Source organism: Lontra canadensis, unplaced genomic scaffold (assembly GCF_010015895.1).
Source record: "Lontra canadensis isolate GAN:19392208 unplaced genomic scaffold, GSC_riverotter_1.0 scaffold133, whole genome shotgun sequence".
NCBI classification, from domain to species: domain Eukaryota; kingdom Metazoa; phylum Chordata; class Mammalia; order Carnivora; family Mustelidae; genus Lontra; species Lontra canadensis.
Window position 1 is genome coordinate 514614 of NW_022631127.1, and position 24841 is coordinate 539454.

Below are 24841 nucleotides of genomic sequence, written 5' to 3' on the forward strand. Positions count from 1 at the left end.
TCAGCCCTCATCCCTGGACACAAGGCACTGGCAGGAGCCCCAGAGCTGACACTGACATTTCTACGGGACATGACTTCATACATACCATGGATCTCAGAGTGGTAGCCATGGGTCAGTCCCAGGTCAGTTATGTTATATTCCATTTATACATTTATTTTTTAATTTGTTGAGCTGAAATTGAAATCTTCATACGGAACTTGTGGTTACTGTCGACTTCTCTTAAGAACTGGGATTTGGCATTGCTAGGCCCGCATTCCCGTGTGGTGGTCTTGGGCTGCATGCCCCTCTCTGCACTCGCTCTGTCGCACTGAGGTCTCGTGGGGTCTGCTTCCTACATTTAGGGAACATGTTTGGACCTCTAGGCGTTTGAGTTCCCAGCGTTGACCGAGGTCTGAGCAAGAGTGGGATTGGTATTTGAGCCAAGAGCCTACAGACACCCACTGAAGAGAGAGGCGCTGCCAGGGGCCAAAGCCACAGGGACCCCATGAGCTCAGAAGTGGCACCAGGCAGGTCTGAGCAGAAAGATGCTGCCCTTGGCGTAGTGCCTTGAGCATAGAACGCCCATGATGCATGTAAGGGAACGAGGGTCTGGAGGCCATTTGGCAGAGAACAGAGCTCAGCGTACCCTGAGAATTGTCCAAGGTGACCAGATAAGACTCCCTACCCAGCACAGGACACTACCTCTCACTCCCCCCTGGACACTCTCTCAAGCTGCAGGCAGTGACCAGGGACCTTGAATTGAAGGGTCCAGGCTCCATGACCTTCAGGCTGAGGAAGAATGGGGGCTGGGGCTTCTGCCTAGATCAGCCAGATCTGACCCTGACTTACAGATGGAACAACAGGGACCCAAGTCGGGAGATGGGGATTTCCTGGCAGTCCCTGTGGTCTGCTCTGCGGATGCCTTTCCTTCCCGGCTGGACGTGTCCTCTGAAAGCCTGGCTCTCGGACTTCTTAGTATTTTCTTGACCTGGAGGGAGATTGCAGAGATCACACAGGGACCCATGGGTTCTTCTCCTCTCCTCCTCTGCAGACTACCCCAATGGCATCCGGCTCACATCTGCTGTCCCCGGGGCAGACATCAAAGTGTTAATAAACTTCAATGCACCCAATCCTCAAGACCGGAAGAAGTTCACTGATGACCTGCGGGAGTCCATTGCCGAAGTGCAGGAGATGGAGAAGCACAGGATAGAGTGTAAGTTGCGGGCCCCCTGGAGAGGGACAGCCAGCAGCCCCGGCTTATCTGGGAGGTCTCGCCCGTCCTTCCCACAGCCCTATGACAGGACAGCCCACCTGCCCGAAGCCAGAGGAGGCTGCATGGCAGGCAGGGCGGCAGAGGCCTCCCTGTGAGAGCCGGGGCTTCAGTGGCCCAGGCCCATCCTGCTGGTGGGACCACACGGCATGTCCCTCGAGGGCCCCGGTTCCCCGGTCATCCCACAAGACCAGCTTTCCCAGCGTTCCGGAGCTGCGCTCTCTGCACTTTGGTGTGGTGATTATTTGTCTTCCACGTCAGGGCCCAACTGACCAATGGGGCCAGAGCCAAGCCCATCCCCTGGGTTCCAGCAGAGCGGATTATAATCCTTTCCTTTCCTGGCTCCAAGCCTCGATCCCTAGAGGCACATGGCTATCTCCACCTTTGGCCCCCCCCTCCCGAGCCAGGCCGGGTTACCCCTTGGTTATCCTCAGACCAGGCCCGTCTCCTCGTCTGCCCTGAGGCCTGCAAAGTGACTGTCTTTCCTGCAGACCCCAAGGCCCGTGCCCCTCCAGCCTCCCTTCTAGGGTTTCCTTCCAGCTCCCTTTTGTGAAAGGCGGCATTCATACCTTCTCTTTCCCAAGACAGCCCTGGGCCCTGACTTCAGCCCAGGGTGTGTTGCCATGCCTGCCCGGAGGGCCCTGGTCCCATGCCTGCCTCCGAGGCTGTCCCCTCTCACCAGTCCCTCGCCTCCTCTGTTTCAGCGGAGCTTGAGAAGCAGAAGGGCGTCGTGCGGCCCAGCATGTCCCAGTGCTCCAGCCTCAAGAAGGAGTCGGGCAATGGGACGCTGAGCCGGGCCTGCCTGGATGACAGCTACGCAGGCGGGGAGGGCCTCAAACGCAGTGCCCTCAGCAGCTCCCTGAGGGACCTCTCCGAAGCGGGTAAGAGCCCGGCCTGGCCCCCACTTCCTAGCCCAGGGCACACAGGACTCAAACCAGGCCGCTGGGGCAAGCGTCATGTGCAGCAAGAGCCTGCGGTAGCGGCCAGTGGCGGTGGCAGGGTTCCAACCGAGCACTTCCCTGTGAACGTCCCCAAACCGTAGCAACACCTGACCACACAGAGCCGGCTTCTCTGGAAACAGGACCCACTGGTTAAGGCAGAACAGCCAGGAGGTTACCCCCATTCTCCCTTTCTCCTTCTAGGGGTTTCATTGTCCTTTTATTTATTTTCCGGAAACTGCTCTCACACAGAGCGAGCCAGGCCCCGCTGATGGATGTGTCCCTTGTCCTCTGTGCTGCTGCGTCCCTGTGTTTTATGCTGATGAATGAAATGGAGTGAAGCCCTCTAAACTGTGTCTGGAGCCCCCCTCTTGCTGTCCCTGGTCTTGCTTCCCTCACACAGGTCTCCCTTCCTGGGGAACCCAGGTCCCCCCTCATCCAGCCCCGAGGTGGTGGCCACGGCTGCCCCTGGGACATCAGGGGAGAGCCCTGGCAGACTGTGGTTTTTGTTGTTGTTTCTTCGTTTCTGTGTGTGTTTATTTGCTGCCAGCCTCTTAACACCCAAGCCAGCAGCATCACTAAGCCTCCCAGATTTCCCAGGGTGGAGGGTGTGCCTAGAGAGCCTCAGGGAGCTTCTGCTGGCAGCCCTCGCCCGGCCAGGTCCTCTGAGCTGAGGCCAGCCGCCCTCGAGTGTTGCTCCAGCCCTGCCTGGCCTGCATCGCTATCAGAGGAGCTGTGGGTGACAGGCCTCCCTCCCTATCCCCGTGTTCCCCAGTCTATCGTGTCCCATCTAGCCAGGCAGCTTCTCCTGGGAGCCTGATTATATGCCCTGGTTTGTTGGAAGAGACCCTGTCAGGCCGAAACCGGCTCCCTCCCATCCCGAGGGCTCACCCAGCCCACCCTGCCTTGGGCACTACCTGGTGGCCAGCTCTGGGCCCCATGACAAGAGCCTGCCCGGGACCCCATCCCATCCCTGTCCCACCAGCAGTCCTGCCTTCCTGCGGCTTAGCCATTGCCCAGAAATTTGGGTTGTTGTTGTTTTTTTCTTTCTTTTTGTTCTTTTGTTAGGGGGTCATTTGTTCTTTTTTCCTTTTTTTTTTTTTTTTTTTTTTTGTCTTGTCATATTTTTTTTTTTCCCATGGTAAAAATCAGAAATCCATTGCCAGCATGAGGGTTAACCCAGAGTTTCTCAACCCCAGCACCCTTGACATTTGGTGCTGTGGGGGGCCGTCCTACACTCTGCGGGATATTTAGCAGTGGCCTTGGCCTCTACCTACGGGAGCCCAGGCCTACCTCCCCCAGTCATAACAGTCAGTAATGCCTCCAGAAATTTTCAGGTATCCTCTGGGGAGAAGGGGGCAAAAATTGCCCCTTGTTGGCAAAACTGCCCCTGGTTGAGAACCGCTGGTTTTCCCTATGGCTTGTTAAACCCAGCTCAACAATACCGGACTGCTCTGGGCCTCTGCAGGCTGGGGGCTGGAGCCTCTGTTTGAGTTTGTGCAGTGGGTAAGTCCTGGCCTCTCTTGATCCCTGATGCAGTGCCTAGAGGGCTGAGGGGCCTTGTGCAGCCCCTCAAGTGACTGTGGCTCTGTTGAAACTGAGGCTCCCACCATGGCCAGAATGGTCTTCACTGCCAGCCACGTCTCTTCCAGCTCCTGGGGATCAGGGAGAGCTGCGTGCCCAGGCCCCTGGCCACGGGACAGACAGAGCTCTGAGGTTTGGCTACTTTCCGTTTATTGTTCCTGTTCCCACTGTCACTGAGGCATTCTGAACTAAGAAAACCTCTAGGGATAGAGTCTTCCCGTGAGATAATGAAAAAAGTCCCCAGGGAAGAAAGCACCCACTACCCAGGAAGCCGGGAAGGCGAGGCACAAGGTGCCAGAGTGCTGGTGGCTGCCATGGCCCCAGACTAGGAATGGGCCACTTGGGATCTCCTGAGGGAGGCTGGCCAGGGTCGGCAACCATCCCAGAAGATGCTGGGCTCTGTGGCTGGAGACAAGGAATTCCATGCCCTGGACTGGGACTGGGTCAGGGTGCCGCTCTCCAGAGGCAGCATCACTCCACCCACCACGGCCCTCAGCAAGACGAGTTCATGGAGAAGAGGCGAGGTGTCAGGGGCACCGCCTCCCCTCAGGCAAGCTAGCACTCCGCAGTTGGCGTGGCACCACTCCTGAGAATAGCTGTGATCACACATCATTCCAGAGACGACACACCTCAGATGGAGACCTTGGAGACCCAAGAGGCAGTTATAGCTTGACCTCGAGGAGACCTCCAGGAGCCCCTGACATTCTGAGAGGTAGAGGGATGGGCCTGAGCTGGGAGGCCCCGCCCAACGCTCTCCACAGGGTCTTCCTTCGCCTGGGACCCCGTGCTCATTTCAGAGTCCTACCAGCCTGAAATCAAGGACCTACGAGGACCAGGGACACAGGTGTGACTGGGCCTTAGCCCCTGGCCCAGATCAGTCAAGTCATGGTTGACACTCCCCGCCAAGTGCCCCACATCCTCCTGCCCCTTCCCGGTCAAGCTACTCAACACCAGTCTCCAGGAAGAGGCTGTCTCCCAGAGGCCATAGGACCCACTTGCCCCTGTCATTGCTCCTGGGCTTAGCTGGAGACCTGCCATGTCCTGTGCCAAGGCAGCCCTCCCAGGGGAGAGCTGGTGGCTCCTGGTGGCCAGTGTCCAAAGCAGCACCGGCTCAGCCTCCAGCATCGGTAAGGGCCGTGGGGTGAGACCCTGGGTCGAGAGCCCTTGCTGTACCCTGTGCTGACACTGAGAAGCAGGGGGAGGATGTGGAGAGCCATGCTGGGGCGCCTTCCGGATATGGTTCCTGATCCTGGCCCTGATTGGCCTGGCAGGGCCTGATCTGGCTCTAAGAGAGACACCAGGTGGGGTGGGGCTCACCATGGCTGCTGTAAGATCCCAAGAGAAAGGGAGGGTACCTGGAGTTTGGAGTGCAGGTGAGGGATAGTGTGGATGCAGGGGCGAGAGCCACTTTCTCGGCACACAGTGCCTCCATGAGTACATGGGGTGTTCTGTGTGCACTCCCCCGAACCCAGGTCTACAGTGAGCAGGTGTCTGTGGGGTGTGCCTATAAGTAAGGGGCTCTGGGACTGGACTGCCGAGAGCTCTTGTAAGGATACCCCACATCTCATGCCGATTCAGAAGTTGAAAAGGTGAATTCCAAGAAACTTAACATCACACAAAGACATCCAAGATAAAACCATCTTGAAGCCTGGCCCACCTCCCGGGGGCAGGAGAAGGAAGAAGAGGAGGGTTTTGTCCTACTTCAGACCAGATACCATATGGAGCCCTCAAACCTAGCTCCAGGCCCAGCTTGAGTCCCAGTGGGAGAAGCCGGCCAACCGGAAGACATTGCTGGGCACCGGCAGGGGAGTCGGGGTGGGCTGGCCTTCCTCTGTCCCCAGTTTTCAGTCAGGGGAGCCCTCTAGGCTTAGAAGGGCCAGAGAGCTGACTTTAAAATCCCAAAGACAGCAGAGACCTGACTCTCGGCATTTCTGCATGGTGCCATGATACCTGAGTGTCTGATGCTCATGTCCGGCCCACTTGGAAGCAGGGGCACGCCCATTTCACAGATGCAGAAACCAAGGTAAAACATCAAAGGAGCGCCAGGTGGAATCACCTCTCCAGCCAAAGGGCTTCCTCCTGCTCCATGTCTCTGGACTGCCGTTTTGAGACAAAAAGCAGGAACGGAAGAAGGTCAGCCCATCTTCTCACACCAGCCAGAAGATGAGGATACGTGACCTTCATCTTTTTTCCAGCTAGGAACAAGGGCCAGGTCCTGTTTGGTTCTCCCCAGTCCTCAGAAACCTGTAGAAAATCCTCTTGCCCTAATCTTCTATGTGGCCCTGTCCTGAGCGAGCTCTGAGGCTCTCTCAGAGCTCACTCCCAGAGTCAAGCAATCTCCCAGCTAGAACTCAGGTTTGGGGGTTGGCAGGCAAAGCAAAGGGACCAGATGTGCCCCGAGTCTGCTGTTGTGTGCCCAGGATCAAGGTTGTATCCCAGGCACGGTCCAGTACACTTGGATGCCACAGACCCACAGACGTTTTCTCTCCACCCAGCACATGGCTAGGATGTGGGCCAGAGAGAGGCAGGTAGCAATCTTTCCATCTTCCAGGCTCCTAGGCTCAGCCTGGGTTCAGCTTAGAAGGCAGCATGGCCAATCTTCCCAGCCCCAGAGGTGGACAGGCAGACCTGAGTGTGAATCCTGCTCACGGGAATTGGGCCAACCAGAGCATCCGTCTCCTTGGCGCGGATGCCTGACCTGCGTGGCCCTGGGGCTTGACCAAGAACAAACATGCTTGGCTCATGGCCAGGTCTGCACAGATGGAAGCCTACAGAACGTCAAGCGGGAGGCCCTTCTCTGTTCCTTCCTGAGAGCCCGTTGGAGACCAGACCCCAAAGCTTGGGCACCCAGCCATTCCTGCCAACCTCAGCGTCCTGCCAAAATCCATGGAGATGGCCTCCGGAGGGACTAGGGAGGCCAGGGTGAGCCCTGGACCTCCAGAACCAAGAAGAAGACCCAGCCTTCCTTGGACACAGCCAACGTGTATCAAGTGCCTACTATGCGCCCTGTGCTGGGGATATTTAAAGCCGTTGGCAGGGAGCACTCACAGCTGATGGAATGCTTTGTAGTATCCTGGGGTTTGAAGGCGGGGGTGGCTCACAGACAGGAAGCACAACCCTGGGCCCTCCCAGCAGCCCTGCCCCTGTCTCCTGCCCCTGGCCAGGGCACTGCACAAACCAAACAACAGACTCCAGAGGCACGGGCACCTTTGAGCTTCCCAGGAGGAAAAGACAGGACACCAAGCATAGTTTCCTCCTAACCATCGAGCCCACCCTGCCTGTGAGGTGGGGGGATGTATATGTATGTACGAATATGCATATACATGCGTGTATGAAATCCACGCCAAGTCACGGCTATGCAGGACCACGTTTTGTTTGCTTTGAGCCATCATAGGAGCTGCCCCTGTCCGGTTGTCCCCTCCTAGCAGGCGGCTAGGTTCCCAGCTGCGCGCGTGCCTCAGCCCACCTGGAGGCACCCCCTGCCCCCATCGGACTGCCAGTCTAGCAGAAGGGGCATGAAGTTGGGGCTGGTTGGAAAAACATTTCCTTTTTTTCTTTAAACACCCACGCACCCCCCCCCCTTTTTTTTAACTCGCTACTGCCCTGCCGCCAGCTTCCCGGCAGTGCCCGTCCTCCGACCCTCACCCTGGCCGGCAGTGGTGCTGGCGGCAGCGGTGGTGGCGGTGGTGGCAGCTCAGGGCCAGGCAGGCGGCGGCCCGGCCTCGTGTCCGTGTCTAACCTCTGGTATTGCATGTTCTGGGCAGGGAAGCGAGGGCGTCGCAGCAGTGCGGGATCGCTAGAGAGCAATGTGGAAGTAAGTAGGAAGCGCCTCCGTCCAGCTGGCTGTCGTGTGTTGCCTCCCCAATCCTTGGTTTATATCTGTTGTCCTTTTTTTTTCTGTTTTCGTTTTGTTTTGTTTTGCTCTTCCTTCCCCCTATTGCACAGAGGCGCAGACACGCCCGCCCCCCCCCCCCCCCGCCTGTCTCAGCCCCAGTGCATGCCAGCTTCTCCCGCCCAGAATCGCCCGTGCCTCTCACCGCTTGTTTGGGCTGGACCGGTGGGGGGTGGTTCTGGATTCCGTGTTTTAGTTCCCGCTTAACCCTGTCCCCAGTGGCTCCGAGCATGGTTAACATCCCGGCTTCCCGGCACTCCCCCCTCAGGGTCCCCGCCTGCCGGCACTGTTCCTTGGGGGGGAGGCACCACCACCAGGCGCCCACGCACCCTCCAGCTACGCTGCCCTGGGGGGAGGTTTGCCGGTCTCTTGACTTCCATGCTCCGCCATCCCCATCGCTTCCTTCCTGGAGTTTCGATTGCTGTGTGTCTGCAGTCAGGGCACCATGGACTTGGCTTAGCTAGCTCGGGGGAGGAGAGCCGTGAGAGCAAGAAAAATTCCGTGTGGATTTCATGAGATTTCATTCATCTTCCAACCATCTCTATATTACTGTTCACATCTTAACCTCAGCTTGCAGACCTTTTTGTTTCCTTCTTTTTCCTTGTTTGGTTTGCAGTAGGTAGCTGCAGTGAAATGCCTAGGCAGCACCCCCCACCCAGAACAAGGGTCCCCAACCCCCCTCCTGTCCCTACCACCAGCTTCCCAGAAACCTCGGGGCCCACGCAGGCAGAAAAGTTGGCCCTTGCACCTGTGGAGAGGACCCAGGAGAGCGTAGGATGCAGTTTCAGCAGGAACGGGGTCCTTCATGCACACCAGCCCACCCCACTCCACTCCGCACATGCTGCTTACAGGCACCCCCAGGCAATCATTCTGATCCAAAAGTTCAGGCCGCCTTCCGTGTCAGGACGGGAGCAGAAGTCACACTTGTGCTGCTGCTGCTGCTTTGACCAGACCGGAGGAGGGTCCCTCATGCCCTGGCCCTCCCCATGTCTCTCAGTGGAAGGCCGCTTCTGAGTCCCTGCCGGCCCCCCAGTAGTAGCATGAGTGGAGGCGAAGCTCACGCAGCCTCACCCAGCCCTGCCCTCGGCAACCAGTGAGTTGAACTAAGGCCTAGCAGTCAGTGGGTGGACTTTTTACATTACAAAAAAAGAAAAAGAAAAAAAAATCATTCTGACATAAGTGCTTTAAGATCTTTTAATTTTGATTTCTATGAATTTCCTTTTTAGGGGTCCATCATTAGCAGTCCTCACATGCGCCGGAGACCTACATCAACACGAGAGTGTCCATCTCGCCCACACCAGACTATGCCTAACTCATCCTCCCTCCTGGGCTCCTTATTTGGGAGTAAGAGAGGGAAGCCCCCTCCCCAGGCCCACCCGCCCTCAGCCCCTCCCCAGCCGCCGCCCCACCCACCGGGCCTGCCCCACCCGCCGCACACGGTGGTGGCCAGCCATCACCAGGGGCCCGTCGAGGGCCCGCCGCCAGCCTCGGTGCACGGGCACCACAGCCAGTACTGCCACATGCAGCAGAACCCGCCCCCCTACCACCACCACCACCACTACCACCCCCCCCAGCACATCCAGCATGCACACCAGTACCACCACGGCCCCCACGGGGGGCACCCGCCCTATGGGGCCCATGTGCACAGCCACCCACCGCTGCCCTCGGCCCATGCCGGCCACCCAGGCCACCCGGGCCATGCAGTGCACCACCACGGGCAGCCGCCCGCCCCGCCGCCCCCTACTAGCAGCAAAGCCAAACCCAGCGGCATCAGCACAATTGTGTAGACAGCCTGGGACGGGGTCCCAGACTCCGCGGGACAAGTGCACACCACACAGTCACGCCCAGGGGCGGTCCGCCTCAGACCAGACCCAGGGCCCTTCTCTTTCCACCTCCTCCCCCCACAACCCCCCACTCCCCGTGGCCTGGATGGATGCCCTGAGCCCACAGGGCTTGCGCTGTAGGGAACAGAGCTCCCGATCGCACTTAGCCTGGGCGTCCCAGGTTCCATCCACTTCGACCCCGGGGTGGGCCTTGGCCACCATCAGCCTTGAAACTGGGGCCACTGGCCACATAGATGTCGAAATGCCCCCCCACCCCAAAGCAGCACTCAGCTCTGCTCCCTAATTGTACACACATATGAAAACCCAGCCTAGGAAAAGAAGAAATGAGACACAAAAACCAGAGACAGAACAAAACAAAAAAACCCAAACTTGCTGCATTTATTGCTCTTTTATTGACAATGGGCAAAAAATTAAGTAGACCTGATATGGTTGATGAAAATAACGTAAGTAAACTTTATATAATATAAATATATAAATATATAAATATATATATATATATACTGTATAGGTAGTATTTGTGTGTGAAAGGAAACGTCTCAGTCCACAAAATTAGCAATATAGACTTTATGAGGAGCTCCACTTACCTGATAGGAAGACAGTACCTTACATGAATGTGTGAGAGAGAGTAAACCAAAAACGTAAATGCTAGGAACAAATTCAGATACTTCCATATTTTCATAAAAAGAAGAGACGTCCCTCCAGGACTGGCTAAAATCTTTACGCAATCATTACTAACTGTGCCAAGTAACATAGCATCTAACTGTTTAAAAAGTCCAATATTGCTTTGTATAAATCCTTATTTTATTAACAGAAAACTATCCTAAGTACTCAGTATTATAACTACTCTGTTATTTCAGGTAAGCAAATAGATAAAAATGCAGTAAATCTACAGTAGCAACTCGGGACAACTAGTTAGGAACTGGTTGTTCGAGGATATTGGTGACACAGATTCTTAGACACTTTAATGGCTGCGATAACTGTGAATTCCCATGATCCATATTTCTTTTGTATGCATATGATTTAATGCACACTCATTCAGAGCCCTCCGAGGGGGGGCACCCATCCACGGCAGAAGTGTTCATCTCCAACATGAAAACGGCCAGCTCCCATCCTCGTCTCCCCAACACCATAACTTACTCATCCTGTCTCCAAACCGCAACAGGCACCAGCCCCCGAGCGAGTTTCTGCCGGGAACCGCTCAGAGCAAGCCCGAAGGCTGATTCTAGCATGTAGCAACCCAGGGCGGTGTGTGTGTTTCCCATTTTGTTTTCTGAGTGGTAGCCGTGATCATCGTGATTTCATGTGGCCGTGTGCTAGCACAACCCCCCCCCCGTGTCATCACCGTGGCCCCCCACCCTGACCCCGGCTGACAAGTGCCGGCCCTCGCCAGCGACGCCCTCCCCCCTGCTGCCTTCTCATGGTCCAGTTAGCTGCCAGGGCATCACATGACTCTCAGTTGTGCTCTTGTCGCTTCCATGTTGTGGTGACACCATCCGCTCCTTCGGGGCCGGGCGCCACATGCGTCCGGTTCTGTGACTGAGTCACCCACGGGCCGTACTTTGTAGTTTCAGCCTTTCGAGCCACTGCAGCCGCCAGTGCTGTGCTCCTAAGCCGTGGGACCCGAGGACTGCCCCACGGCCCCTGCCCCGGTGGAGAGCCCTTTCAGAAAGGGCGAAGCTAGTGCGGGACTCTGCGGGCCCCGGGCTCCGCGCTCCGTGGATGGCGTGGCGTGCCGTGGCCAGACGGCAGGACGACCAAGGGGAGCTCACCCGGCGGGCCAACCAGGGCGGGGCGGGGGGTGGTGGTTCAGGGTCCTGCCCATTTCCCTCCACACCCACCCCTTTGTCATATCACTGGGGTCACCATACCAGCAAATCTGCAAACCGAGCACTTTGTTAATCTCCACAGAGAGCAAATACAGCAATCTAGAGTTTAGCCTTTTTTTTTTTTTTTTTTGGAAGTGTGACTTTAACCTGCCCACCTTTATCTTCCCATCCATGTCCTGTTTCTCTCCCGGGCCTCTGCCTGGAAGGAGAGAAATAAACAGCACGGGTGTGTCCGATTTGGTCCAGGCCGGGCTGGTGGGAGGCTCCCCGCTCCCGCTCGCCCCTAAATTGTTAGGTTTTCCTGCAGAGTCAGGCTCCCCGAGGCATTCTCTATCTTGCAGTTTAAAGGATGTTGTTCTGACCAGGACAAGTCGAATTGTACTGCATGCCACCCGGCGCCAGTCCTGCGAGGCCACACTCTATGTATTGTGTATTTGCAGACTATATCAGTGTTACTGTTGACAAATAGTTGAAGTAAAGTGATAACATATGAAATATGTCGGCTTTTCTTCACCCTCTGTACCAATAGTAAAGTCTAACTGTAAACTCGAGGTTGTTCCAGAAAAGATACAGGCTGTTTGGCACCAGATTACCCTTTCCGAAGGGATGACCACGAAGGAAGAAGAAGAGGGCAAAGCCGACGGCAGGGGAGGTGGGGGTGAGGGTGGTGCGCTCTGTCCATCGCCGTCCTTCGTGCTCCACAGGCCGTTCAGAACCCTCACCTCCAAAGCTACCATCCATGTGTCCCAAAGCTTTGTTGGGGCATCCCAGGGCCAGATCTAGCAAAAGGGCGCTTCTGGGATGAATTCCGTTTCTCCCCGTGTTTCCAACTGGACACAGTGTGTTGGGCTCAAGTCAGTGGTTTTCCTCACTGTTAATATGTTATATTTATAAACTTATCATGGAAGATGCTTCCAGAAGGTACATTGTTCTATTAAGGAGGCTGGAGCCACACTGCCAAGTCTCGTTTGGGCAGCAAAAGCCTCAGAAAAATTGCTGGGCCCCCCCAACCCGACCCCGCCATCCCCAGTATTGCTTTTATGGGACAGTTCCTTCTAGACATGGCCCTCCACAGAGTCGCAGGTGTGGGGGCCTGTCGTCCACCCCACCCCCACCCCTGGGATAGGCTGCAGGATGTGTGTGTCATCCCTCACCACTGTCAGGACACACTTGGGACATTTTTCGCAAGTTGCACAAATCGTTGCAATTGAACAGTCCTTTGGGCAGGAGCAGGAGACCCTAGCAGAAGTGGCTGAAGATCTTTTCTGGGACAACAATCAAGTCATGTCTTTGTATTTTTTTTTTAAGTTTATGAATGAATTGTACAACAATGTAAAAATAAAGTTCATCCTAATATGTGCACATCTCGCTTAAAAATGTCTTCAGTCATCCAGTGTAGAGCGGTTTTTCCATCCCCACGCTGCATGCAGCAGAAGCCTCTTGTTTTTCTCTAAAATAAAACGAGCTGAAAAGAGACAGTCAGCAGATACTTAAACATGACCCTAGGTGTTGACTCAGCATTCCATATGAAGCTGTGTCTCTACAGGTAAGCATGCATCTTACAGTTTTCGTTGTAAAATACCATCACCCTTTCTGCCCGCGAAAGGAGTAATTCTGTAAAGTGTCTTCAATCACAACAATAAACAAGGAAACAAATCCAGTGTAAAGTGGGGGTGGCAAAAAGGGACAGGAGGGAGGAGCTGTGTACCCCTTACCCGGCGGGCGCGCCCATTAGCCTACCTGCGGCCACATCAAGGTCCCATGCAGGACCCATCTCCTCCTGGGAACTGTCGTTCACCTTCTAGTTGTTTTAAACGCTTAGCATCAGGTCTCGAACGCGGACCGCTCAGAGACTTCGAGAGACAGACACACCGCTCCCACAAGGCCCAGCGTCTGCTGTGTAACTTTGGGCAGGAAAGGATTGCTTTTGTTTCAATATGCATTCTGTTTGTGAGTAGTAGCAGACTCTATTGTAAAACCATAGCTGTGATCATGTGGAGAAATCGAATAAATCCTTTAAAACTCTCGGGTTTTTACTTTTTCTGAAAAGTCTAGCTGTTTCTCTGTTGAGCAGACACAGCTCTCCAGCTGAGCCCTCGGCCCCGTCCTTGTCAAGACTGCTGGCAGCAGTAGCTTTGTGGAAGACCCGGGACTGACTTTAATCGAGGGTGCAAGATAAAGGTATACGTCGCAGCGTAGGCACAGATGGAACTTTCCAAAAGGATTTATAATTTCCAGCCACTTTCCACACATTTGGTAGTTCCATTGAGTTAGAGAGGAGCTGGTTCCTTTGGAGTGTTGACGTGGACTGGGAATGCCATGGGGGGAGCCCGCCCCCAGATGCTGGAGGAGAGATGATTTTATGAGGTCAAAGCAGCCCGTTTTTCCATGCAATGGTGAATGCAATGTGCAAAAACCGGGGAGGTGTGTTCTGGTGAGCCTGTGAGAACACGTCGGGCTCGTATGATTTCTCCTTTCCCAGAACCAAAATTCAGCTCCAGAGAATATTGTCTCAAAGTTAATATTTTTGTACCATAAAGTAAAGTAAAACTGGAAGATCTAATTTGTGGAACCCAAACAAGGTTAATTTTAGGGACCAAAATGAACTGGGGCCCACCCCTCCTAGAGAAGTGACTTGGGACCAAAAGAGGTTCTCAGATTTCTGTGGCCGGGCACTCCAAGGCTCACAGAAATTCCCAGAAACACCTAGCTGTAGTTTTGTGTCTGATGCCACGACTCCTGCATGGGGCCACCCTCACCAGCTGCTTGGTGTAGGTGAGCAGCTAAGATGGTTGCTTGGAAGCGATGATTCTCTGGGTTTTGCATTTGTCTCCCCCCACCAGATTGTGAGCTCCTTGGGGGCAAGGGCTGCATCTGACCCACCTCTCTGCCTCCAGTGACCAGCGCAGGACTGGTCTTGTCAAAATGCATGTGAAAATGAACTGGTGGTTGCAAGGGGGTATGGGAGGGCACAGCAAAACCGATCTTAGCGTGTGTAAATCACCACCACCCTCAAAAATGTATGGAAGCCTGTTTGCTCAGCCCTTTGCTACCCTTGACATTAAGAAGTCTGGCTGAGGACAGACACGACACAGACTTCTGCAAGAGTGGTTCATACTGGCCGTTTCCAGCCCCCACACGCTGCACATTTTTAGCCCTCATTTTACTTGACCTCTGAGCAGCTTTCAATTCTATTCACACATAGTCCTTTTTTTCAATTACTTTTTTAATTAACATATAATGTATTATTTGCCCCAGGAGTACAGGTCTGTGAATCATCAGTCTTACACAATTCACAGCACTCACCATAACACATACACCCCCCAGGGTCCATCACCCAGCCACCCCATCCCTCCCACCCCAATCCTCCATCAACCCTCAGTTTGTTTCCCGAGAGTAAGAGTCTCTTATGGTTTGTCTCCCTCTCTAGTTTCATCTTGTTTCATTTTTCCCTCCCTTCCTCTATGATCCTCTGTCTTGTTTCTCAAATTCCTCGTATCAGTGAGATCATATGATAATTGTCTTTCTCCGATTGACTTATTTCACTTAGCATAATATCCTCTAGTTCCATCCACGTCATTGCAAATGGCAAGATTTCATGTTTTTGATGGCTGCATAGTATTCCAGTGTGTGTGTGTGTGTGTGTGTGTGTGTGTGTGTGTGTATACCACATCTTCTTTATCCATTCATCTGTTGGTGGACATATATGCTCTTGCCATAGTTTGGCTATCGTGGACACTGTTGCTATAAACATTCGGGTGCACGTGCCCCTTCAGATCACTACATTTGAATCTTTAGGGTAAATACCCAGTGGTGTGATTGCTGGGTCATGGGGTAGCTCTATTTTCAACTTTTTTGAGGAATCTCCATGCTGTTTTCCAGAGTGGCTGCACCAGCTTGCATTCCCACCAACAGTGTAGGAGGGTTCCCATTTCTCCGCATCCTCGCCAGCATCTGTCATTTCCTGACTTGTTGATTTTAGCCATTCTGACTGGTGTGAAGTGGTATCTCATTGTGGTTTTGATTTGTATTTCCCTGATGCCTAGCGATGTGGAGCCGTTTTTCATGTGTCTGTTGGTCATCTGGATATCTTCTTTGGAGAAATGTCTGTTCAAATCTTCTGCCCATTTCTTGATTGGATTATTTCTTCTTTGGGTTTTGAGTTTGAGAAGTTCTTTATAGATTTTGGATACTAGCCCTTTATCTGATATGTCATTTACATATAATCTTCCATTCTGTTGTTTGTCTTTGGGTTTTGTTGACTGCTTCCTTTGCTGTGCAAAAGCTTTTGATCTTGATGAAGTCCCAATAGTTCATTTTTGCCCTTGCTTCCCTTGCTTTTGGCGATGTTTCTAGGAAGAAGTTGCTGCAGGTGTGGTCGAAGAGGTTGCTGCCTGTGTTCTCCTCAAGGATTTTGATGGATTCCTGTCTCATGTTGAGTTCTTTCATCCATTTTGAGTCTATTTTTGGATGTGGTGTAAGGAAATGGTCCAGTTTCATTCTTCTGCATGTGGCTGTCCACTTTTCCCAATGAAAATTTGAAGAGACTGTCCTTTTTCCGCCGAATATTCTTTCCTGCTTTGTCGAAGATGAGTTGACCATAGAGTTCGGGGTCCATTTCTGGGTTCTCTACTCTGTTCCATTGATCTAACACATAGTCCTTGAAACACTGTTTCTGGGACACTAACTGGCTCAGTGGGCTAAGCGTCTGCCTTTGGCTCCGGTTATGATCCCAGGGTCTTGGGATTGAGTCCCACATCCAGCTCCTTGCTCAGTGCGGAGTCTGCTTCTCCCTCTCCTTTTCTGCCTCTCCTTCTCCTCCTTTTGCCCCCCCTGCTTTGTGCTCTCTCACTCTTTCAAATAAATAAAATCCTAAAAAATAAAATAAGAAGATCCTTAACAAGGTCTTCATGAGGCCTGTGTGATCTGGCAAAACCCTCACTTTTCCCTTGCTTTCCGGCCTTTCAGTTGCCCAGACAAGTTGGTTTCTTCCACTGGGCCTATGCAATTATTCTCTCCCTTCCCCCAATGGGGGGCTGCTTTTCCTAAATCTTCATTTAGTTAGCTCCTACTTCATCCAACAAGCTTTAGTTCAGCCATTACCCCCTCTGAGATGCATCCCTTGTGGTTATATATTCTACAGTGTGATCACTTGGCGACAGCAGACATCGCAGGTTGGGGCAGTGGTGGCTCTTATACATCTCAACACACGGGACAAGCAGAACTGCCAGTAATGTTTGTTGGATGAACAGGTGAACTCCTAGGACCAAAGATGTAATTTAGCGCTGAAATACATGATGTAGTTTAGTGGCTTAAAATGAGATCAGAGATCTAGAGAAGCAGCATGGGCCCAGGGTGCTGGGGAGCAGCCAACCAGTCCTACTGGGATTCCTCATTACTTCCAGGAACAGTGGGACAGTGGTTGGAGGCTTTTAATCACTGTGTTTTAGCTTTCACCGAATGTGTTCTCACATTTAGAGCATTTGGAAAGAATAGATTCATACAAAGCAGGGGAAACCCTCACCTACAATCCCACCACCCAAAAGCAGTTATAATTATTAGGACTACTTGCTTTCCATCTTCTCTTCACACATAGTCTCAGTTGCCTGGTTCAGATCTTCCATGTATGTCCCAAAAGGTTTATAAGTGTTCTTTGGTGCCTATCATGAACAAATAGTTCACAAGCAAAAACATGTAGAAAATGTCAGATTAGACAAAGTTAAACTGTTTTTTTACTACAGGACTTCTCAGAGCCTTTGAAAAGATGATGTGCACTATGAACCTCTGAAGGGCAGTCTGTGCCATGTTTCCCAAACTTACTGAGCTGTGGACTTTTGCACTCTACAACTTACAGTTTAGTACAATATTGTATGTGTAAATTTTATTCTTTTGCTCCCCTTAGTATGAAAGACTCAATGGTTTATAGCATCTGCATAATGGCCCATCATATGGATGTTCCATGATGTACTTGACATACGGAGAGTATCATTTGGGTAAACAAGGAAGAAGCAGAAGGAAATCCTAGAGCTTCTGAGTGGATTTGGTGATTCTGGTAAGGATATGAGACCTGGAGAAGTTGGACAACCTTGAAGGTAACCTTAGTCCTGAGTTCCTGGGATGAACCTCGACACAAGTTTGGCAACTCTGGGTAGCCTTGTGTCAGTGAGATGCCACTCATTCGGTGTGTTCAAGTCAGTGCTCACCTCCCAAGGGAACCCATACTACCTCTCAGCACAGAATGGGCTATAATAAACATTTATTGGCTGGCTGATGGCAGCAATGTCATGAAGGCTAATTTTCCCCATTTCTAATGTGCAGCTTTGTGATTATTGAGGCATTTCTAGGGGAACTTTTTCTCCACTTCCTGTTGATCACAACCATGCACCACTCTCACCTGCAGTGTGACTACTGCTACTTCTCATCTCCCATGGAGTTAGTAGGAAAGAAAGCATTCTAAAATAAAAATGCCTGAGAGTAATCATGGTCACCTCAAGTGGAATTTCTCTCCACATCCTTTAACAACTGTTCAGGAGAGGGGATAGTCAAAGATGGTGGAGGATTAGAAGACCTTAGTTTCCTCTGGTCCTAGGAATTCAGATAGATAGCTATCAAATCATTCTGAACACCTGCAAACTCAAGCGGAGATCTAAGAAAAGAATAGCTACAACTCTACAAATAAAAAAGCAACCGCTTTTGGCAAGAATGATAAGACAGAAAAACTCACCTCTAAAAAGAGAACAAGAGGCAGTACTGACTGCCAGAGACCTAACCAGTATGGACATAAGATGTTGAAACTAGAGTTCAGAATAATGATTTTAAAGATACTAGCTGAGCTTGATAAAAGCATAGAAGACAGTAGAGAATCCCTTTCTGAAGAAATAAAATAACTGAAATCTAACCAACTTGAAATCAAAAAGGCTATTAATGAGGTGCAATAAAAAATGGAGGCTCTTGGGACGCCTGGGTGGCTCAGTTGGTTGAGCAGCTGCCTTTGGCTTGGGTCATGGTCCTGGCGTCCTGGGATCGAGTCCCACGTCGGGCTCCTTGCTCAGCGGGGAGCCTGCTTCTCCCTCTGCCTCTGCCGCCACTCTGTCTGCCTGTGCTCGCTCTCTCTGACAAATAAATAAATTAAATCTAAAAAAAAAAAAAAATGGAGGCTCTTACTGCTAGGATAAATGAGGCAGAAGAAAGAATTAGTGATATAGAAGACCAAATGATGGAGAATAAAGAATCTGAGAAGAAAAGAGATAAACAACTACTGGATCATAAGGGGAGCATTTGAGAGGTAAGTGATATCATAAAACGAAACAATATTAGAATAATTGGGATCCCAGAAGAAGAGAAGAGGAGAGAGAGAGGCAGAAGCTATATTGGAGCAAATTATAGTGGAGAACTTCCCTAATCTGGGGAGGGAAGCAAGCATTCAATTTCAGGAGACACAGAGAATCCCAGCTCAAAATAGGTCAACACCTTGACATATGATAATGAAACTTGTAAATCTCAGAGACAAAGAGAAAATCTTGAAAGAAGCTTGGGACAAGAGGTCTGTAATCTACAAGGGTAGAAACATAGGCTGGCAGCAGACCTATCCACAGAAACCTGGCAGGCCAGAAAGAACTGGCATGATATAATCAGGGTAGTAAGTGAGAAAACTGTGCAATCAAGATTGCTTATCCAGCACAAAAACAGATATATAGATCAATGGAACAGAATAGAGAACCCAGAAATGGACCCTCAACGTGTTGTCAACTCATCTTCGAATGAATCCATCAAAATCCGAGAGGAGAACACAAGCAGCAACCTCTTCAGCCTCAGCTGCAGCAACATCTTGCCAGACATGTTTCCAAAGGCAAGGGAAGCAAGGGCAAAAATGAACTATTGGGAGTTCATCAAGATCAAAAGCTTTTGCACAGCAACGGAAACAGTTGACAAAACCAAAAGACAACTGACAGAATTGAAGAAAATATTTGCAAATGTCTTATCGAATAAAGGGCTAGTATCCAAAATCTATAAAAAACTTATCAAACTCAACACCAAAAGAACAAATAATCCAGTCAAGAAATGGGCAGAAGACATGAACAGACATTTCCGCAAAGAAGACATCCAAATGGCCAACAGACACATGAAAAAGTGCTCCACATCACTCGGCATCAGGGAAATACAAATCAAAACCACAATAAGATACCATCTCACCCTAGTCAGAATGGCTAAAATTAACAACTCAGGAAACAACGGATGTTGGCAAGGATGCAGAGAAAGGGGAATCCTCTTATACTGTGGGTGGGAATACAAACCGGTACAGCTCTGGAAAACAGTATGAGGTTCCATACTGTTTCAAAAAGTTGAAAATAGAGCTGTCCTATGACCTAGCAATTGCACTATGAGGGATTTACCCCAAAGATAAAAATGTGATCCGAAGGGGCACATGCACCCCAATGTTTATAGCAGCAATGTCCACAATAACCAAACTATGGAAAGAGCCCAGATGTCCATCAACAGATGAATGGGTAAAGAAAAAAAAAAAAATATATATATATATATATATATGCATGCACACAATGGAATACTATGCAACCATCAAAAATGAAATCTTGTGATTTGAAACAATGTGGATGGAACTAGAGGGTATTATGCTAAGCAAAATAAGTCAATCAGAGAAAGACAATTATATGATCTCACTCATATGTGGAATTTAAGAAACGCAACAGAGGATCATAGGGGAAGAGAGGAAAAAAAAACAATATTAAATCAGAGAGGGAGACAAACCATAAGAGACTCTTAATCATAGGAAATAAACTGAGGGTTGCAGGAGGGTAGGGGGTTATGAGAATGGGGTAACTGGGTGATGGGCATTTAGGAGGTCACTGAAGTAATGAACACTGGGTACTATATAAGACTGATGAATCCCTGACTTCTACTTCTGAAACTAATAATACATTATATGTTAATTAATTGAATTTAAATAAATTTTAAAAAAGAATTGTTCGGGAAAAGGACAGATAAAGTCACCGATGGCTCAGAACTACAGTTTACCAGGCAAGAGCAAAAACCATGCATTTCAATGAAAAGTCAGTGGGAACATAAACATCTTTGACTAGCAGAGCTGACAGAGAGTCACAGACCAGAATACACATCCAGGTGGGGAATTCAGGGAAAAGAGAAAATGATATGGTCCTAATGGCAGTAGAAATAGGTAACATCTAGGCTCATGCCCATAAGGAGAGAGACCCACCCTGCAAGGACAAATGCCAGAGAACTGAGAACTAGTGGAATCAAAAGGAAAAACTGTGGAAAGGTTTGGAGTCAGAGGTGGTAGAAGGCACTGTTGGAGAAGAGGGGCCAATAGATTTCCTTTGGAAGCTTGGTGGTGAAGGGAAAGAAGGAACTAAAACAAGACACTGTCAAAGAATCAAAAGACAGACCTTTAAAAAAAAAGTGTTGGGGCGCCTGGGTGGCTCAGTGGGTTAAAGCCTCTGCCTTCGGCTCGGGTCATGATACCAGGGTCCTGAGATCAAGCCCCACATCGGGCTCTCTGCTCAGCAGGGAGCCTGCCTCCCCCTCTCTCTGTGCCTGCCTCTCTGCCTACTTGTGATTTCTGTCTGTCAAATAAAATCTTTTTTTTTAAGTGCCTTATTAAAGGAAATGAATAAATGAATTAAAGGAAACTGATAACTAGCCAAAACTGACCTCAGGAGAGAGAGAAATCTTTTTTTTTTTAAAGATTTTATTTATTTATTGGACAGAGAGAGACACAGCAAGAGAGGGAACACAAGTAGGGGAAGTGGGAGAGGGAGAAGCAGGCTTCCCGCTGGGCAGGGAGCCCCACGGGGGGCTCGATCCCAGGACTCTGGGATCATGACCTAAGCTGAAGGCAGACACCTAAAGACTGAGCCACCCTCCTACAACTTGCATATAAAATGAAAAGGGGGGGGCGGAGAAGGAGAAGGAAGACAGAAACTGCGTAAGCCTCCTACAGAGGACAGGGAAAGGCTACCATGCACAAGGCTACCACAGTCCTCAGTTTTGGAATTGATCACGAGGCTGCTTCCTTCTGTTACCCATTTCATGTTTCCCCATGAAATCTTCTCCAAGATTTCAGCTGGTCAGAGTGGAATAACAGGCCATCCTTCCCAGATGGCCTGCATCTTCAAGTGTCCTACCTGTTTGGGTTGCTGTATTTTCCCATTAAGCATTGCTAAGAGGTGCCCAAGAGAACCCCTTGGGTTACACACACAATCCTTCCTGCCCCACTGTGTAGCAGCAGCTCAAAATTCCCCCAGGGTAATTAGGGACAATTTTTCTAGACAGCAGAATAAACCCTTTTGCCTCCTGTTGGTTCAGTGGCAATAAGGAGCCCCAAATGGCCGGGTGAAAGTCTCCTCTTGCTATTTAACAAAATCTGCTCTCTTTCCTTTGGTGGAAGCAATTCCTCCTTGGGAGTGAAGACCCCCCAAACCAGCAGAGCTCAAAGTTGCTGGGACAGAAAGGGACATTTCTGTGCAAGGGTTCCGTGCACGCCCCCACCCTTCTGCCCCTTCCTGTCCGCACCTGTGTATTCTGACCATGGAGGAGAAGCCACCGTGTCGTGGGGTCTGGATTCAAAATACATCCTGTATCCCGTAGCACAGAACCTGTCCTTCCAAGGTAGTGTCCCCCGACTGGCTCTGTAAATTTCATGAAGCCGTTTCATCTCTGAATTAAGCCAGCTGCTCCTTGGTAACAGTGGCTATACGGCAAACCAGTTAGTGTTTGCTTTTTTTTTTCTTTCACTTTTTTCATTTAATTTTATTTTGGACACATGAAATGCATGGTTCAAAAGTCAAAACCGCATCAATTTTCAGAAAATCTCACTTCCATGCCACTTCCTCTATCTTTACTTCATTCCTGGCTTTTAAATTGTTAACCATTTTTACTAGTTTCTAGGTATATCAATCCAGTGTTTTATTGTGCAAAATTAAGCAAAGATGCACTTAATTTTCCAGGCTTTCCTCCACAAAAAATAACACACCATGCACACCGTTCTGCATCTTGCATTTTCACTGACGATCTTTCCGATTTACCTACTCAGCTCTCAATCCACCCTTCTTGCCTTTGCTCCGGGATAATGGAGCTGGATTCTGCATTTGCCACCTGGCGTGATGTTAAACTTTGTCGATAGAGGGCGCTGGAGGGGCATTGCCGGGTGTTGGGGATTTCTTCCAGGTTCTGATGAGTTTCTGCGTTATTTGCGGGGCAGGTGACTCAGTTTTTCCTGTTTACAACTGCAGCTGGCAGTGCCCTGCCTACATTCTTTAGCATCAGCACCCTCGAGGGGAGTTTCCTGATTGCTATTCTTGGCCCAAGGTTTGCTGCCCACCAGGTTCTGCCCGTCTGCTCCTTGGCGGGAGTTGTCCTGCTTGCCACTACCTGTCTGTGGTTCCCTGGCTCAGGTTGGTAACTGCAGGGAGCTCTGGTCCCTGGCAACCCAATGAAATGTGAAGGACAGTGTTGGGAAGTCTGTTCCTACCCCCAGGTTTGTTTCTTCCTCAGACATCTCTTTCAGCCCCACAACATTTTTTGAGAGTATGTTTTCTGTCTCTCCTTAGCATTTGTAACTTCAAGTTACAAATTCCTTATATTAAACCTTCCCTGGCCCCAGGGATTGCTCTGTGGTTTCTGCTCCCAGGACTGTGAGGACACCAAGTTGGTGCCTAAATAGTGTGAGGGGGTAGAGCCACCACGATGGGATTTGGGAACTGGTTGGATGGAGCGTGGACTTGAGTGTAGTGCTGAGCACCTTGCAATGGAAAGTGGGGTGGTGGCCGTCGGTGGTCCACAGTGCCGTCACAGTTGGTGACACTGTCGTCTGTGGTGGAATGACAACTGAAATAGGTGCCTTGGGAACCCACCTGAGGGTTATGGCAGTAATGGTGGGCGCAAGGACTGTGGGGCGGGTGGGTTTTCCTGCGTGCAACACTGGACCGTCCAGAGAGAAAATGGCAAGCCTGGATTCTTTTTTTTTTTTTTTTAAGATTTTATTTATTTATTTGACAGAGCAAGAGAGGGAACACAAGCAGGGGGAGTGGGAGAGGGATAAGTGGGCTCTCCCACTGAGCAGGAAGTCCTACGTGGGGCTCAATCCTAGGATCCTGGGATTATAACCTGAGCTGAAGGCAGACGCTTAACCACACGCTTAACCACTGAGCCACCCAGGTGCCCCAAGCCTGGATTCTTTAACTCCCAACTCAGGGTCTGAGAACTCGACAGCTTTTGTGACAGCCCTAAAAAAAAACAAACCCTCTCGTTTCTTGTAGCCACAGGGCTGGCATTGCTGAAAAGCAAGCTCAAATGGAACTGTGTGTGTTGCTGGGTTTACGGCAACCATTGAATCCACAATCTTAAAATTTCTTATGTGAGGGTTAGGGCACTCATTGGGAAAAGATAGGATCCTGAAACTTAGAATGGGGGCATCTGGTTGGACCTAGATGAAACAGATTCTTGAATCTTCGCATCACTCTGAGCCTCCCACACCAGTGGAAGTGTCTTCCCCAGCTCCCACATCTGAGGAGACCATCCTTCCTTTGCCTGAGAGCCCTGATACCCACCTGGGGCACATTAAAGAGATGCTCATTTTCCCCCAGACCCATGATAACCACCACCTGTTACCATAAGACCCACAAGGAGGGTCATAGCTGCTGAACCTCTTCCTGGGACACAAGTACATTTCATGACTCAGGAGGATGTTGCTTACACATCCAAAGAACCACAAGGTAGACCACATTTTGTTTATCTATTCATCTGCTGACGTTTGAGTTCTTTGCATCTCTAGACTATTGTGAATAGTGCGGTCGTGAGCATTCATGTACCACTGTTTGAGTTTCTGTTTTCATTTCTTTTGGATATATACCTAAGAGTGGAATTGTTGGGTCATATGGCAATTCCAAGTGACTTAGGAACCCATTATTTTGACCTTGTATGCTCAGGGGGATGTAGTCTAAAGACAAAGGGAATTGCAAATAAACCTTAAACTTCACTCAGTTTTATTATAATTAGTAACATGGTTATTGTAAGTTGAAACTACTTTATGTACATTATTAGATAAAGCAAGTAAGTAAATATATTAATCTTAATAAAACTGGTATTTCAATATAAGTAGAAAGATACAAATATGTCAAAGAAGTTCAGGGGTGCCTGGGTAGCTCAGTTGTGGAAAAGCAAGCTCAAATAGAACTGTGTGTATTGCTGGGTTTACAAGATCCTTGGATCGAGCCCTACATTGGGCTCCCTGCTCGGCAGGGAACCTGGTTCTCCCTCTCCAGCTCCCCTGTGCTTGTGTTCCCTCTCTTGCTATCTCTCTCTGTCGGATAAATAAATAAAATCTTATTTTAAAAAAAGAAGTTCAGAAACATTCTATAATGTAAATTGAATTTGTAATTATTAATATTTAATTCATGATTTTAAAAATAGATATTTCTAGACCTGTCCATTGCAGGAACCCCATAGTGATGGACTGAAATTGGATATATTGG

General features: G+C 50.2%; 1 protein-coding gene across 6 annotated transcripts in view; it reads left to right on the plus strand.

Annotated features, from left to right (window-relative positions):
* The window catches only part of IQSEC1 (IQ motif and Sec7 domain ArfGEF 1), a 369892-nt gene extending 358596 nt beyond the window's left edge, over nucleotides 1-11296 (plus strand). For 4 of the 6 annotated variants that reach the window (XM_032842816.1, XM_032842819.1, XM_032842817.1 and 1 more), the window contains 4 exons: nucleotides 1031-1192; nucleotides 1954-2130; nucleotides 7536-7585; nucleotides 8890-10334. In XM_032842816.1, coding sequence (XP_032698707.1) covers nucleotides 1031-1192; nucleotides 1954-2130; nucleotides 7536-7585; nucleotides 8890-9450 — 950 coding nt within the window. In that variant the 3' untranslated portion in view covers nucleotides 9451-10334. Of the gene's footprint in view, nucleotides 1-1030; nucleotides 1193-1953; nucleotides 2131-7535; nucleotides 7586-8889; nucleotides 10335-11072 lie in introns of those variants that run through there. The other 2 variants (XM_032842820.1, XM_032842821.1) reach the window with 2 other exon arrangements.
* The last annotated feature ends 13545 nt before the right edge of the window (nucleotides 11297-24841 follow it).